Below are 15,177 nucleotides of genomic sequence, written 5' to 3'. Positions count from 1 at the left end.
GGTGGGAGGGGGGGGGCTCCATCATTGACTTTTATAATAGTTGCTGTGTTGATGTCTTCCTGTTGTTTCCAAAATAGCCACTAAGCTGGTTAAAAACATCAGTGTCGTCCAAACCACTGAGGACAGAGGACGACACACAGATCCATCCTGACGACATGCTGCTCATATGCAATATACTGTATTAACCAGGCATCATATAACCATCACAGTATCATAAAACAAACAAACAAATAACCAAAAACCTGGGCTGGGAACGAAATTCAGACCTGGACTAATCCTGGGTCTGTCCTGCACCCTGAATGACAGGCACACAGAGAAAGACGGGAAAGAGAATGGCGGGGCCCGTAAAAACTTTAAATACTTTATGGATGTTTTGACATTTCACCTTCTACATTGTTAAAATGTTTGATTTGACACCTAAAGATTATTCATATAAGAAAATAGTGGCTGAACTTCATGCAAAAAATAACATTTCTTTGCCAGAAATGGCGGCCATCTTGAATCAAAAGATTTCTCTGAAACATGCAGTCATCTGCTTGGCTACTCCGAGAGTTGAAAGGTATGAAGACGGATGTGGAGCTTGCTCTGTTTCTGCTTGACAGATGCTAACATTAGCTTTTTTTTCACAGAGCCAGTCGGTCAGTATTGTTTTATCCCATTTGCTCATGTTTGTGTTAGCTACCCCCAGCTGGTTCTTTAGCAAGCAGGCACCGGTGTCCCATTTTTAAGTTTGGTATCGTCAAACTACTTTAAGGATGTTTGGTTACCCACTAGTTCGCCTAGATATGTTGTTGTTGTGATGTTAGCTGCAGTAGCAGGAGAGTTATGAGTCTGTCTGCAGCTGCTGTGTTGGCTCTGCATGTTAGCTTAGCATCAGCTGTATCCACAGTTTGCTGCTCATTGTGTGAAGGGTTTAATAGCGATGAAGACTTAACAACACAAGTCTGCTAGCACAGTGGATTTACTCGGTTGGATGCGTAATGCGAAATGCTATGCCAAGTAACATTAGTTGCCTTGTTAGCTTAGCCACAAACCTATGTTCCTGTCTTCTGTCAATGTAGTTTTGTAATAACTGTCTAAAAAACTAACAACTAACTAACTTCAGGGCCACATCCTTCGAATGCTGCATCTGAAGACAGACTGCGTCACAGCAATGCAACAAGACTGTCCCATTTTGTGACGCAATGGTAAGGGCGGGAAAAGCTGGTGATGTTCAGTGGAAATCTTCCGTAGACCAGACCGTTTTCGGTTCAGTCTACGACAACTAGAGTCCTGGTGCACTCTGACCTTGCAGACTTAGAAATACCAGCCGGCCCTGATGCAGACATTAACCCGACGTCTGTGGCTCCACGACTGATGCTCGTTGTAAAATTCAGGACTTCAGAGAGTCACAGTCTCTCTTCCTCTGCTTCAGAATCACCACTGGAATTTAACATCTGCAATTAGCTTCACTTCCTGTGATGGGCTCCTTCTCTCTATTCCTGGCCTCCTTCAAGTCTGAATCACAGACTAATTAACATAAAGAGCACTTCTTCTTCTCTTTCTTTTCAGCCTAATACGCAGCTCATAAATAATCTAGAATGAATGGCAGCTCATTTGGTGCCCAGATAAGACACCATGAAGACATCCTCCAGGTCTGCCATCAGCTCTCCTCTCCACAGATGGTTTTTAATTCTGAACTCATCATTGTCTTATATATTTATGTTTATAGAGACACAACATAGACACACACCACTGACAACATCTAATTACTGAAGGTAAGTTGTAGTTTGCTCGACTGTTTCTGGACATTTTGGAGATGTCGACTGGCTGGACTGATCTTTTCAGTGTAGGATGGATGTGGCCCCTGAACTGGGACTCAGCTGTGGTGATTTGGGGATGATCTTTGTCGTCATGGTTACAATAATAACAACATGGTTATCTCTGTCGAACGGCTATGGATAATACAAACAACATAAAATCCACATAATCCTGAAAAAGTTTGTCAGACTCGCCACATTTACAAAGTCCAAGGAGCCATCTGCTTCTCTATTTTATAAACTTAAAATATGAACTATTTTTGATATAAACTTTAATAAAAATAGAAATTTAACATCCTACAAACTTCACCCTCGCTCCCGTTTTTAAAAGAAAATTAAAAGGAGAGAGATGGGAGTTAGGGAGAACCAATAGTGATTTGGTTTGTGTTTTTTATTTTCTTGGCGTCTCTGGTTGATAGATTCATTTAAATATTTGTTTCCCTTCCACTGTATATATTGTGTTGTTTATTCTGTTTTTCTCTTTCTTTCTCATTTTGTAAGATGTAATTTTTGTTTTACGTTGAGGCGAGGTTTAACATCAGCCCTTGATTTGTTTCTTCCCTCGCCAGCACACTGTCTCCATTGAAAAAATCTATATACAATGAATTTACGATGTTTTATCAGTCAAATAAATAAAAGTAAAAAATATCAAAAATCGAAATGCTACTCTCACATGGGAATCAAACATATTCATCCACCACCACCTCCTCCTGACGTGGACTCTGTCTCTCTTTATACTACGTCACCATCACGTTTCCCTTTGCTCCCGCCATCATTACTGCGACCACTATTTGTCGCCTAGCAACAAAGCCTGACTATGCTGCACAGACGACCTGTGGGCTCGTCTGTAACAGGAGGACAGTCTCCTAACCTGTGCTGCACTACTCCCCCTAGTGGCGGGAGGTTACTGCGTCCACACTGTAATTCTGGACTCCTCCGGCTTCCTGTACGTTTAGTCGTCACCGTGCTGCTTAGCATAAAATGCTAAATGCATCAGAGCCCACTTTCATTCAGGTAATTTCAGATTTCCATAATTATGAGATGATCATTTATCTTGAAGCAGGTCTGTTATCTCGCTCTGTAAAACTAAATGGAAAAGAACTTTTCCTCCCTGTGTTATCTGCAGTGAGATGATTGAGGGAAGTTTCCGCTGCACTGACGCAGAGTTCAGTCACATCGTCCTAATCACAATCATTTCATGCCAGGCATTCACAAGCTGCCAATCAGCCACAGCTACCACCTTCAAATCAGAGTGTGCATATGAAACGGTCTGTGCACGTTTGTGGCGTGCATGTGAAATCTGTATAGACTGCCCCACACACACACACACACACACACACACACACACACACACACACACACACATCCCTGTGAACCACATGAGACTCTGCTTCTCCTTTTTTAATGTTCTGCTCCAGTTGAAAGGCGACAGGAGACGTAAACTCCAGTTACTCAACATCAATCACACTCTATGAACATGTCAAGAAATATTTCATTCCAAACACTGATGGTGAATGTCTTGATTTTAAAGTTACGTTCTCCTGACACATATTTTACAAACACATTTTATATATTCTGATGTAAAACAATGTAATTCTGGGTAATTGTGTAAAATCTCAACTACAGCAGCAAAATATGATGAAATCTGACGAAGGAACAGTGGCTTTAAAAAAAGCCCCTAATTCAGCTTGTGAATTACTTTCTCTATTAAAACATCTTCACATCGATTTTGAACTTCTGTTATTTATTCATTATTCATTAATTCATTTTAAATGAAATCAGTTAATGAAATACTGAGTAATTTTCTCGATCTATTTATGGATTAATTAATTAATTTGTAAGATCTTTTATCAAATGCTGATGTTATTTCAGATGGGCCGTCACGTGACACATTTATTTTGTGTCAAGTGACTCGTTCATAACGCTCATGTTTCTGTAAAGTTTTGTGTGCAATAGTAAACAGTATTCAGCTGAATAATGAAAACGTTTATGTTCATTTGACTTTAAAATTCCAATATATGATGTTGTTTGTACATAAAATGACTAAGTTATGACACATTAATTAATTTGTGTTAAGTAATCATAATACCATAAAACATATTAACTTCCTGTTGATATAACATATAATTAAATGCTCAATAAACACAAATGATTTTGTTGTGTGATTTAAAAAGTTTTGTTTACCTGATATAAATTTGGACAAGGGCCATGTGACTCATTTACTTTGTGTGCACTCATAAGTTTTGAGTCCAAGCAGTTTCCAAACTTATAAAATAAAATGTAAAATATTTTAAAAAGATTCTGTTTTTTCTCAGAGGAGAACACAGGACAAAGTGTCTTCTTAAAACACATACAATGTAAAGCAGGTATTCACACAAGCAGGCCTATAGAAGGAAATGCAAACATTATAATGGTGATAATCCATCATCCACCACTCATGCACAGAGCTGGCAGGTACAGAAGCTCTGCAGGCAACCGTCGCTGTATCTGTCACCCAAGTGAGAGGAGAGCAAACGCTGACGTTCAGCCTCTCCTTCCACTTTCCAAGCAGCATATACAGCATCTGTCAGTGTGTGCAGGCGTGTGTGTGTGTGTGTGTGTGTGTGTGTGTGTGTGTGTGTGAGGAAAAGCACAGCAGACCAGAGAAGTGAGAGACTGCATGGAGAGAGCGTCAGGCCACACAGAATACCGACAGAGCGTTTACCTGCCCCTGCGTTCTGCCCGTATCCCATGTAGCCGCTGCCTCTTCCACGGATCCCCCTACCTGAGCCTCGAGCTGCTGCGACCGCCGCCGCCGTCACGGGTCCGTACGCCGTAGCTTGGAAGCCTGAGGAAACAACACGGGAGAGGAGGTCAACACCCACTTCTTCGTTCACTGTTTCCTCGTGTGCTTCTTTAGAGGATACATCAGCGTCACTCATGAAAACTGCTGAAAGACATTTATTTAACATGTCAGATATGAATTAGACCACAAGTTTTACAGATGTGTTGATCTGAGGCTGCTGCTCTACACCAAAACACATCTGCACAGCTGCTGTTCCCTAAAATTATAAATTTGACTTTAGAGCTGAAACTTTATAAAGAAGAATCACATTAATCAACCAACCAATAAAGTCTAGCTACTGTTTCTTAAAGCTGCTCCAGGTCTGTGTCCATGTGTAGTGTGATTATAGATCAGCTCTAGCTTCTATATTAATACTGTGAAAGTATCAAAGCCTCAGTCCACAGAGAAATGCACACAGCCTGTATTCAGAAACTGAGCCTTAAAACCAGCCGTCAGGACTTCTGGAACTTTGTGATGTCACAACAAAGCAGTCACCAAGCCCCGCCCACCTGGACCCACCATCCAAACCTCGCAGGATTTGGTTTCTCGGAGTGTTTTACCTGAAATCTGCTTTATTTTTATTGGATCACTCAGAAAACAGTCAGCCAATCAGAAGAGAGACTCAGAGTAAAGTTATGGACGATTGAGGGCGTGGCATCTTTGAGTGACAGGTGGGTGAGCGTATGTTTGCTACAAAGTGTCAGGTCCACACAAGCCCCTCCTCTTTGTCCATGTTTGGATTAGCTAGGAGTTAGGGGCGGAGTCAGACGCTGCCAAGACGGCGATGGTGGAGCAGCTCGCTCTGAGCTTCAGAAACCTGATGGTGCCGTCACAGACGCGACGTCCATCTTTATTTCCAGGGGATGAAGCAGAGGCCGTACAGGAACATCACCTCAGGAGAATATGACACTGTGGATTTTTCTCTTCATGAAAAAAAGTTAAAATCAAACACGATGAATGTGAAGCTGCATCGACATTTACAAGGATTTAAAAGAAACTCTGATGATTTATTGTGAAAGGTGAGTGAGGCCTGAACACATGGATTACTTTACTCTTATTAACAAAGAGGGCCGTGTTCAACAGTAAACACCCTCTATGGAGTGTGTGTGTGTGTGTGTGTGTGTGTGTGTGTGTGTGTGTGTGTGTGTGTCTGGATGTTAGCATGATTATTTCCAAAAATACATCCAACTTCATTTGTGATATATGGAGACAGATAGGGAGGATAAACAGGCACTACAAAACACAGCACAACTCTACCTTCAAATTGCTGGACACACACACACACACACACACACACACACACACACACACACTTGGGCTATTATGGCTGCCTCCAGTCTGAGCTAATGGTGCATTTCACACAGCCATTTTTTAGGCATTAAGGCGCAGCGAGCCTCCAAGTGCTGCCTCTCCTCGAAATAGACGACCCATTGTTGACACATTCTCTGTGGAAAACAAGGCTTCTCCGCTCTCCTCCATCCTGCTGTTGGGGGTGTAAAAGCCTCCGACCTCTGGCGGCCTGACTCCAGCTGAGTGCAACATCACAGGGGCTTTGAACTGGCGGCGGAGAGAAGGGTTAAAATGCAGCTGTGGAGAGTCTGCAGGGAAAAACAAGGGCTAAGAGGAGAGGCTGCTCTGAGCTGCACTGAGCTCTCCAGGCAACCTGTCACATACTGTATGTGAACTAATGTATACTAACAGCAGTTAGCAGTTAGCGGTTAGCAGCAGAATGTTGCATCTGGACTTCAGTTCAAAGTTCAGGATTTAATGACACAGATTAAAAACAAAGAAACTGAGAATAAAATCATCTCAACAGGAAAGATTTGGTTCTTAAAGCTCCACGTTTCTTCTTCTGTGTTTTATTTGAAGTGTTGATCCATCAGAAGATATAAAAACCATCTCAGTGTAGTTTTACATCTCCTCTATCAGGCTTCTCTCTGGAGCTCTAGTAACAACAGGTCGGTGAGCCAATCAGAAGAGAGGAGGCTCTGAGCCTCTCTTCTGATTGGCTGACTGTTTTCTGAGTGTTCCAATAAAAATATAGCAGATTTCAGGTAAAAACACTCAGAGAAACCAAATCCTGCAAGGTTTGGATGGTGGGTCCAAGTGGGCTTGGTAATCAGTAACCATGGAAACGGGTCTATAACAAACATGCTGAAGTGGCTCTGAAGCCACAGAAGAATAAGCCTGTAATAAAACAGCTGGACACACACACACACACACACACACACACACACACACAAGCCACTCTGTGTGACCTCCTCTGAATCGAGTTGCCAGCGAGGATTATGGGTAGTGCTTCAGAGAGAGATGAGCTCCTCGCTCACTCAACAGTCGATTTTTAACCTCAGCGGCGAGTCGACTCTTCTAAATCCCTGGACATGGTGAGGGGGGAGGGGAGAGGGAGGGGGGAGAAAAAAAGGCTTTTCACCTTTCATGTCCGAGCACCAAGGTCGTTCTGGAGCTGTCAGGAAATCACAGGGAGAGTGGAGGAGCGGGAAGAAGAGGGGAGGAGCCGCGGGAGTAAGTCAACCTGAACCCCCCGTGTGGAGCGACTGCTGCTGATCAGCATTTGGAGGAGGGGGAGATTTGACAAGCTGTGTTGGCCAACCCATCAGCTGTGTGTGTGTGTGTGTGTGTGTGTGTGTGTGTGTGTGTGTGTGTGTGTGTGAGGAACTCACCAGGGAACTGGTAGCTGTAACTCGGGGCGAAGCCGGTGTAGCCTCTGCCATACGTAGCCACGATGTTAGGATAACCTGCAGGAGACGAGAGGCCACGTCAGGAAAACATCAAACTTCCACTGAAATCACAAACACAAACAGTTTCCTCTCCTCAAACACGTCATGGAAACGATGTCGGGCTGAAGGGAAGCTCTCCCTGAACCACACTGTCGTGTCCAACCTTTCTGAAGAAACCAGCTGTGGAGCAACTTTATTTGAAGCATACTGACACTGACCGACACCGACACCTCCCTCACGTCCGTCCGTCCTTCTCACTTCAGCTGAATTACTCAGTGGCGATGGCAGGATTTACTGACCCTCTGTCCTTCTGAGGCTCATGCGCTGCGCTCTGTTTTTGCAGCCTTACGATTTGCGGATCCAGCAACATGGAGGAGACATAAATAAAACGGAGCCAGCAGTGTCTCCAAACGTCTCTGTTCTCCCTGCTCGAAAACGCCGGAGTCGTGTGGACGGGAGGAGGAAGAGAAAGAGATGCGCTTTAAAAGGAAGCGTAGTCGTGTGGACGCAGCGTCAGGGTTCTCCTCTCTCGTCTCTTTGTTTCAGGGAGTTGAGGGCGGAGCTGTGAACCTGTCAGACCTGCAGCATCGACCTGCTGACTCACCTTGTCGTTTCACACTCACTCACACTCACACCTTATTCATGTTTGTACTTCAGATGATTAAACCGTTATCAGAATTCACACACTGTGTCACCCTGGTGACTTGTGACATGAAATTCAGGTTGTTACTCATTGATCAGACTTGTGTTAAATAAACCACACACACACACACACACACACACACACAGTGTACTCACTCAGCATGCCCATGCCCAGCATGAAGGCGTCCATCGTGTACGGCAGGCCCCGCGCCCGACCTCGCGTCCCTGGAGGAAACATCACTTCCCTGGGCTGAGCTTTTTTGCATTCTACCTGTGGAGCATGAACAGACACACTGATCCACAGCCATCAAACACGACTCCTCTCACCATGGAGCGTCTGTCTGTGTGTCTGTCTGTGTGTCTGTCTGTGTGTCTGTCTGTGTGTCTGTCTGTGTGTCTGTCTGTGTGTCTGTCTGTGGTCACAGGAGCAGAGACGCCTCAGACAGACGCTCGTCCACTTCTGCTTTAAACCTCATCCAGCTTCTTCTGCAACTTTTCACGTCACTCGACTGTGATTGTGTTTTGCGAGTTTTAATTTAGTAAACTGCTGCTATTTTGTTTAAAGTCTCTGGCCTCCGGCTCTTAATTACACTTAATTAAACCCCTCCTCTGACCCTAGAAATGGTCCGACAGCCTGCACCTCGACTAAGAGCTACATCTTCCATCATTTTCTTCTGTTAGCCGGGTCGCGGTGGCAGCAGGGTCCCAGACATCCGTCTCTCTGGCAACGCTTTCCAGCTCCTACCGGGGGATCCGGGCCAGATGGGCGATGTAATCGGTCCAGCGAGTGCCAGGTCCACCCCGGGGTCTCCTCCCGGTTGGAAGGAAGGAAGGCGCACAGGAGGCAGATGCCCGGACACCCTGCAGAGGGAACTCATTTCAGCCGCTCGCTCATTCCCCGGTCTCTACCCAGAGGTGAGGGTTGGAACGAAGGCTCAGCTCCTCTGCACCACAACGCTCCGGAGTTTAAATCATCTGTGCTGTGTCACTAGTGTGCTGCCTTTAGCAGAGCAGAGCTAGCATGTTGTTGTTGAACAGGTGCAGTAGAAGTCGTCAGAGACTGGAGGTGATGAAGAAACCTCGTTCCACCACTGCAGCACCACGACACTGAGGAGCTGTTGGAAACTTTAAAGGGAGAGTTCACGTCAAAACAGCACTTTCCCTTGGCACTACATTTTCTCAACCGCTGAACTACCGTATTCCTACGCACAAGCACCTACAGCGTGCACTGTATCACTCTCCAGCCGCAGGTCAGCTGACAGAATCAGAAAGAGCTGAACTTCACTTTCTTTTAACGGGAAGATAAAGATGAAAATCTTCAACATGAAGCTTCATTTCAACAGATGTTGGATTGTTTCAGTGGGCGTCTTTAAAAGTGTCTAAACCAGGTGTTTTCTGCTGGCCCCGCCCACAGCGGTGATGTCATCACTCTGCTAGTGTACCGGTCCTCCTGCTGCTCTAAACTGAGTCTACTGCAGGAAACACTCTGACTGAACAACCTCACGTCCAATAACCACAACTATCACTTTATCACTGATTGTTTTATCTTTCAGACTGGAGACAAACGTCAGTCTGGACCATCGGACCACTTGGTTATTCAGGCCTGGTTCTACTGGATCTGCCTCACAGCTGTCGCAGGACATCTGTGAGTGAAACTAATGTTTTAATTTCCCTCTGTTATTTCTCTTGTCTCATCTCTTTCTCATTACCCCCCCACATCACTGATACTGCCTTTATCAGGGGGGATATCAGGTATGCTAATTTGTCCTGATTTGCACTGAGGTCAGAGAGTTTCTGTTCCAGCGGCTTTGCTGATGTCGTTATGACGCTTCAGTCGATGTGTCAGAGACAGAACAACTCGACTTCACCCTTCAAACTTCTGCTGCTACTGAAACTGGGGTGGGGGGGTCTCTGGGGAGAATGGGACATTTTAAAAGACAGCATGTCTTCTGGTTTTACTAACTTCAAACGTCAGCGTTGATGCTGGAACTGAAAACAGGAAGGAGCAGACCTGAGAGCGCAGCGCCCCCCCCCAGGAGAGAAAGACCAGCAGTGAACGTCATCAAACCGAGCCGAGGTCGAAAAGTTGGAATAATCTGCTCTCTGACGTCGTCTCCTCGGCCTGAGCGACAGCAGGTCGAGGAGGAGGCGTATCCGGGCTGAAAACGCCACGGCGCCATCTACAGGACCGGTGAGCTACGCTCACGTCAGCAACCAGACTGAAGAATATGACTCCATTTTGAATCTGTAGAGACAGAATCATGATTCTGAGGTGAATCCATCAGCTGTCGCTCCGTCCTGCTTCACCTCAGTGTCATGTCACGTGATCTGTGCAGCTGCAGCTGTTTCCTGTCGCGGAGCAGCGGCCGGTGACCTAAAGACATACTGACAAACAGCAGCAGCAAATTCCTCCTTCACTGAGGAGTCACAGCCTCCTGCTTTTCATTCTTCCTCTCTCTGTGTTTCTCTATTGCTGCCCCCCCCACCCCCCCCCACGCTGGTGTTAACAATGCATGCAATTCCCCTGAAGCCCAATTTAAAGCAGGCCAGTCGATGAGTGGCGTGGAAGGAGGATCTGGGCCGCGGGCTCTCTGTGGGGAGATATCGACTGGAATAAAGAAATCACGCTCAGCTCCCCAAACAATAAAAGCATGTGATGTGCTATCATGTGAAAATCAATAGTTCGTGTGTGAGGGGGCTTCTTCTTCATCTTCTTCTTCATCTTCTTCTTCTTCTTCCTCCCAGTTGTTTGGGCGATGGCGGCTGAGGACGGACTCAGTGACAATAATGAGACTGGAGGAGAAGGAGCTCAGAGGTGAGACTGTGTGTGTGTGTGTGTGTGTGTGTGTGTGTGTCAGATGTTATTGTTCAGTCACTCACCATTTTATTATTGATTTCATGAAAATGGATCTCGCAGACTTTCTCCACCACGTCCTCAACTTCAAACGTTACAAAGCCAAAACCTGCAAGACACACACACACACACACACACACACACACACACACACACACACACACACACACACACACACACACAGGGTGACAGTGTGAGTCCAGTGGTGACAGAGACAGACATTAGGTCATAATGCCACAAAGGCATCCTGATCCACTTACAGCTAACAACACTCATTTCTATGTCTTAAGAGGAGGAGGCGGAGCCGTTCACCTCACACAGAGCTCCGCCTCCTCCTCCTCCTGCTGCTCCTCCTCCTCCTCCACTTCTGACACCAGACAAATCAGCTGAGGAGAGCAGTTTCTCAGTGAGTCCAGCAGCCACACTGAGCGTCCAGAGAGAAGAAGAGGGACGAGGGACAGATGACAAGGTGAAAACCTGAGCACCTGCGGATCATGTTTACCTGTGAATCCAGTCTGTAATATGTTCTCACTTTCTGAGATCTGACTGTTCTTTGTTCTGGTGGAGCAGGATCCCCCAGACACCTCCACCTCCAGGGACCCCCAGGGGTCCTTGAGGGGGCTCCTGGGGGTCCACAGCAGGAAGAATCTCTTCAGCTCTGAACTTCAGTTAAATGCTGTTTTAAGTATCGACGTCTGACTGATCTCATGCTTTATATGTAATCACTTTTTTAATTTGAATTATTTATTATTTCATTTATTATTTTATTATTATTCCATCTCATTTTACATTCACGTTTTAATGTTTTTTATTTACATCAATGTTTTTACGTCTTTTCTTTGTTGTGAAACACTTTGTGCCACATTTCTTGTGTGAAAGGTGCTGAACAGATCAAGTGTATTATTATTATTATTATTATTACTGTTAATAAAACATGTAAAAGGTGGAGGACCTTGGACCAAATCAAACAGGGGTGGTTCAACTGTTTAAAAAGTTGAATTATTTCAACAGACCACAGACCAGCTGACTGTAGATCAGCTGAGCTGCAAAGATCAGACGGTGAAGATTTGATACGTCACTCGTCACTTCTCACGTTTTAAAATCATAAACTGGAACTCCACAAAATTCAACAGACAGTGAATCAGAAAGTTCAGAAAGTCAGAGCCACAAAAACACATCCACCCTGTCAGCATGATGTTGATTAAAGTGAGGAACCCAGCAGCCAATCACAGGCCACCCTGCAGGCGCAGAGCAGACTGTCGCACTGTGACCACAGGCCAGAGTTCAAGCAGCTGAGAAACCAAACCAAACAGTCAGTAATGCAGCTTGTAATAATAATAATAATAATAATAATAATAATGATAATAATAACAACAACAATAATAATAATAATCATAATAATAATACAGAGAATAAAGGAGCATCCACTCAGTCTGAACAGGCTCCTTTTGTCTGCAGCCAACGACCCACAATGCACCACTACAAGCTCCGGTCTCCTCGCTCCAGACGGAGAAAATATACTTTTCCTTTTATTTTGACGTCAGCTGTCAGTCTGCACCTGTCGCTCTCTGACAGCGTCCAGTCTCCAGTCACAGGTGTGTAATAACTGCCAGCTGCAATTATCAAGGTGCCGGGACGGAATCTCACACTTATTAAGATTTGTAAGACACACACACACACACACACACACACACACACACACACACACACACACACACACACTTGTAGCCCACTCCTGTCTCTGTAAGAACACCCAGTGCTTCGCAGCCATATATGATGAATGTATGTGAAGGATGTATTTAAGGGTTAGGGGTAGGTGGTCCACAACTGGACTGGTACTGGACTGTTGCTAAGCAACACATAAACATTTTCCTGACCTGACGATGTCATGTGAGCGCACCTGGAAGTGTTCCTGAAGGATCCACCTTCTTCCTGGAAATAATTTCATCTGTTTGTTACAATCTGAGATCGATAACGACGTTAATGTGACGCTGATTAACGTTAATATAACAGCTGTGAGGAGGAGTGATCTCTGACTCTCGTCCAATCAGATCACTTGGTCTGAACTAACTGTTGTGTATATATATATATATATATAAATAAATCTCTGTGAGAAGCCAATGATCAGAACTTTTACGTTGTCGCGTCTGAACAACATCGTACACTTACTAAAAGATCACATGGATGAAAGCTCCATCGTTAAAATGAATGAATGAATCAAAAGTGATCGGAGAAGGTTTTATTCAGCCTCTGTCTTGTTTCAGGGACTGACACCAACATTTACCAGATTTTGAAGTGGGACATGAGGAAAAGTTTATGAACCGCTGCACTAGCTCCTTACACATCAACCTAACAAATAAAGCCCAACCCTGAACCTGAACCTGAATCTAAACCTGAACCTGAATCTAAACCTGAACCTGAATCTAAACCTGAACCTGAATCTAAACCTGAATCTGAATCTAAACCTGAACCTAAACCTGAACCTGAATCTAAACCTAAACCTGAATCTAAACCTGAACCTGAACCTGAATCTAAACCTGAATCTGAACCTGAATCTAAACCTGAACCTGAATCTAAACCTGAACCTGAACCTGAATCTAAACCTGAACCTGAATCTAAACCTAAACCTGAATCTAAACCTGAACCTGAACCTGAATCTAAACCTGAACCTGAACCTGAATCTAAACCTGTCTTGACTGAGAGTGAGAACCAGCCAAAGTGTCCTGACACTGTGAGTTCTATGACTCAAACTGGTCCTCACAAAGCAAGAAGTACACACACACACACACACACACACACACACACACACACACACACACACACACACACACACACACACAAAACAAAGCCGGTAGAATCAATGCAAGGGTCTTAATGTCAGACCCCAGAGGAGACACCAAGCAAATAAAATTAAAATGCTGAATCAATGGAGTCTTGGCTAACCTTTACTTAAGAGCACACACACACACACACACACACACACACACACACACACACACACACACCCAGAGGACTATTTGAGCAGATCTATTCATTTCACAAACCATTGAAGAAGATTTCACATGACTGACGTCTGATGAAACACATGAATTTGACTTTAAAGAACAACAAAACATCCCAATGAGTTAGTTCAGAACCAGAACCAGGACCAGGACCAGGACCAGGGTCAGTCCAGTCCATTTCCATGCCTTTCTTTATTGGCTCCAGGTGTAGCGGCTTTCAAACCTGCACCAACACGCTCCATCACGTGTTCCAGTGTGTTCACGCTACAAACTGCACCGCACACAACAGGAAACCGTCATCTGTGTTTCCATGTAATGATAAGAGTTTAAATCTGATCCAGGATCCAGTCAGAAACACGCTTCAGTCATGATCTGAGTTTGGACACTTTCTTTGGACTGTTTGGATTTTTGTACTTCCTGTTTTACTTTGAAATTATTAACCTTGCGTGTCTCGTGTTTGTTTTCACTTCCTGTCTTTGTCCCTTCCCCTGCTCAGTGATTGGCTGTATGACTTCATCATGCTTTACTGCAGACACGTGAGTGAACCTTTAAACGGGTCACATGACTCACGGCGGCAGTAGAGGTGAGTTTCATCTCATCTTCTCTTCACGCCACTCAGCTGCCAAATACGCAAATATATGTACATACATTAAATTTCCATATATGACGTATACATTAGTATTTTATATCTACATATATGTAAAAATTATATATGAAACCTGTTAGAAATTGGAACAATTTCATATATTGACATATGTATGTAGCCTATACAAATAAATACATTATATGTTTATATTGTAGATAAATGTTACATAGATATATATCCATCAGCCTGTCAGTATATGTTGATATTATAAACATTATTATATATTAAACATGTTTCAAATTAATTAGATGTTAATAAGAAAAACAAATGAACATATAGATTTTTTAAATGTGTGTTGTTTTAATAAAATTGCATAGATAAATTAAACATATGATGTTAACACATAATGTTTAAAAACTGAACTGTGAGCATCTCATATATGTTCTGAACTTATATCTTCATATATCCAGACACAGCCGGCGGCTGCAGCAGGGACGACGTCTGTGTATTGATTCATCTGACAATCGCAGCAGCAGCCGAGAAAACACAGTCACATTCTTACTGAGAAGAATCTGGACAAAACAAAGAGTCTGATCTTCATGAGCTTCAGCTGCTGCTCCGCTCGCTGTCGGCCAATATTCTCAGAACAGCCGCCAACAAATGAGAAAATTCACTCACTCACTTTATGAGAAACACTGGCTGCACATTTGTTTGTTTCTTTCCATTACCCCC

General features: G+C 44.1%; 1 protein-coding gene across 1 annotated transcript in view; it reads right to left on the bottom strand.

Moving 5' to 3' along the window:
- Nucleotides 1–15,177, bottom strand: part of LOC111654308 (RNA-binding protein Musashi homolog 2-like) — a 70,455-nt gene that overhangs the window by 12,719 nt on the left and 42,559 nt on the right. The window contains exons 3-6 of the mRNA XM_023405267.2: nt 10,884–10,966; nt 8,160–8,274; nt 7,305–7,379; nt 4,504–4,626 (exon numbers count right to left, since the gene is read on the bottom strand). Of these exons, the coding sequence (XP_023261035.1) occupies nt 4,504–4,626; nt 7,305–7,379; nt 8,160–8,274; nt 10,884–10,966 (396 nt within the window). The remainder of the gene's footprint in view (nt 1–4,503; nt 4,627–7,304; nt 7,380–8,159; nt 8,275–10,883; nt 10,967–15,177) is intronic.

Source organism: Seriola lalandi, unplaced genomic scaffold, assembly GCF_002814215.2.
Source record: "Seriola lalandi dorsalis isolate HSWRI2012SDOR001 ecotype SW California unplaced genomic scaffold, Sedor1 jcf7180002054268, whole genome shotgun sequence".
In the NCBI taxonomy this organism is placed as follows: Eukaryota; Metazoa; Chordata; class Actinopteri; order Carangiformes; family Carangidae; genus Seriola; species Seriola lalandi.
This window is presented reverse-complemented; position numbering and strand designations above follow the sequence as displayed.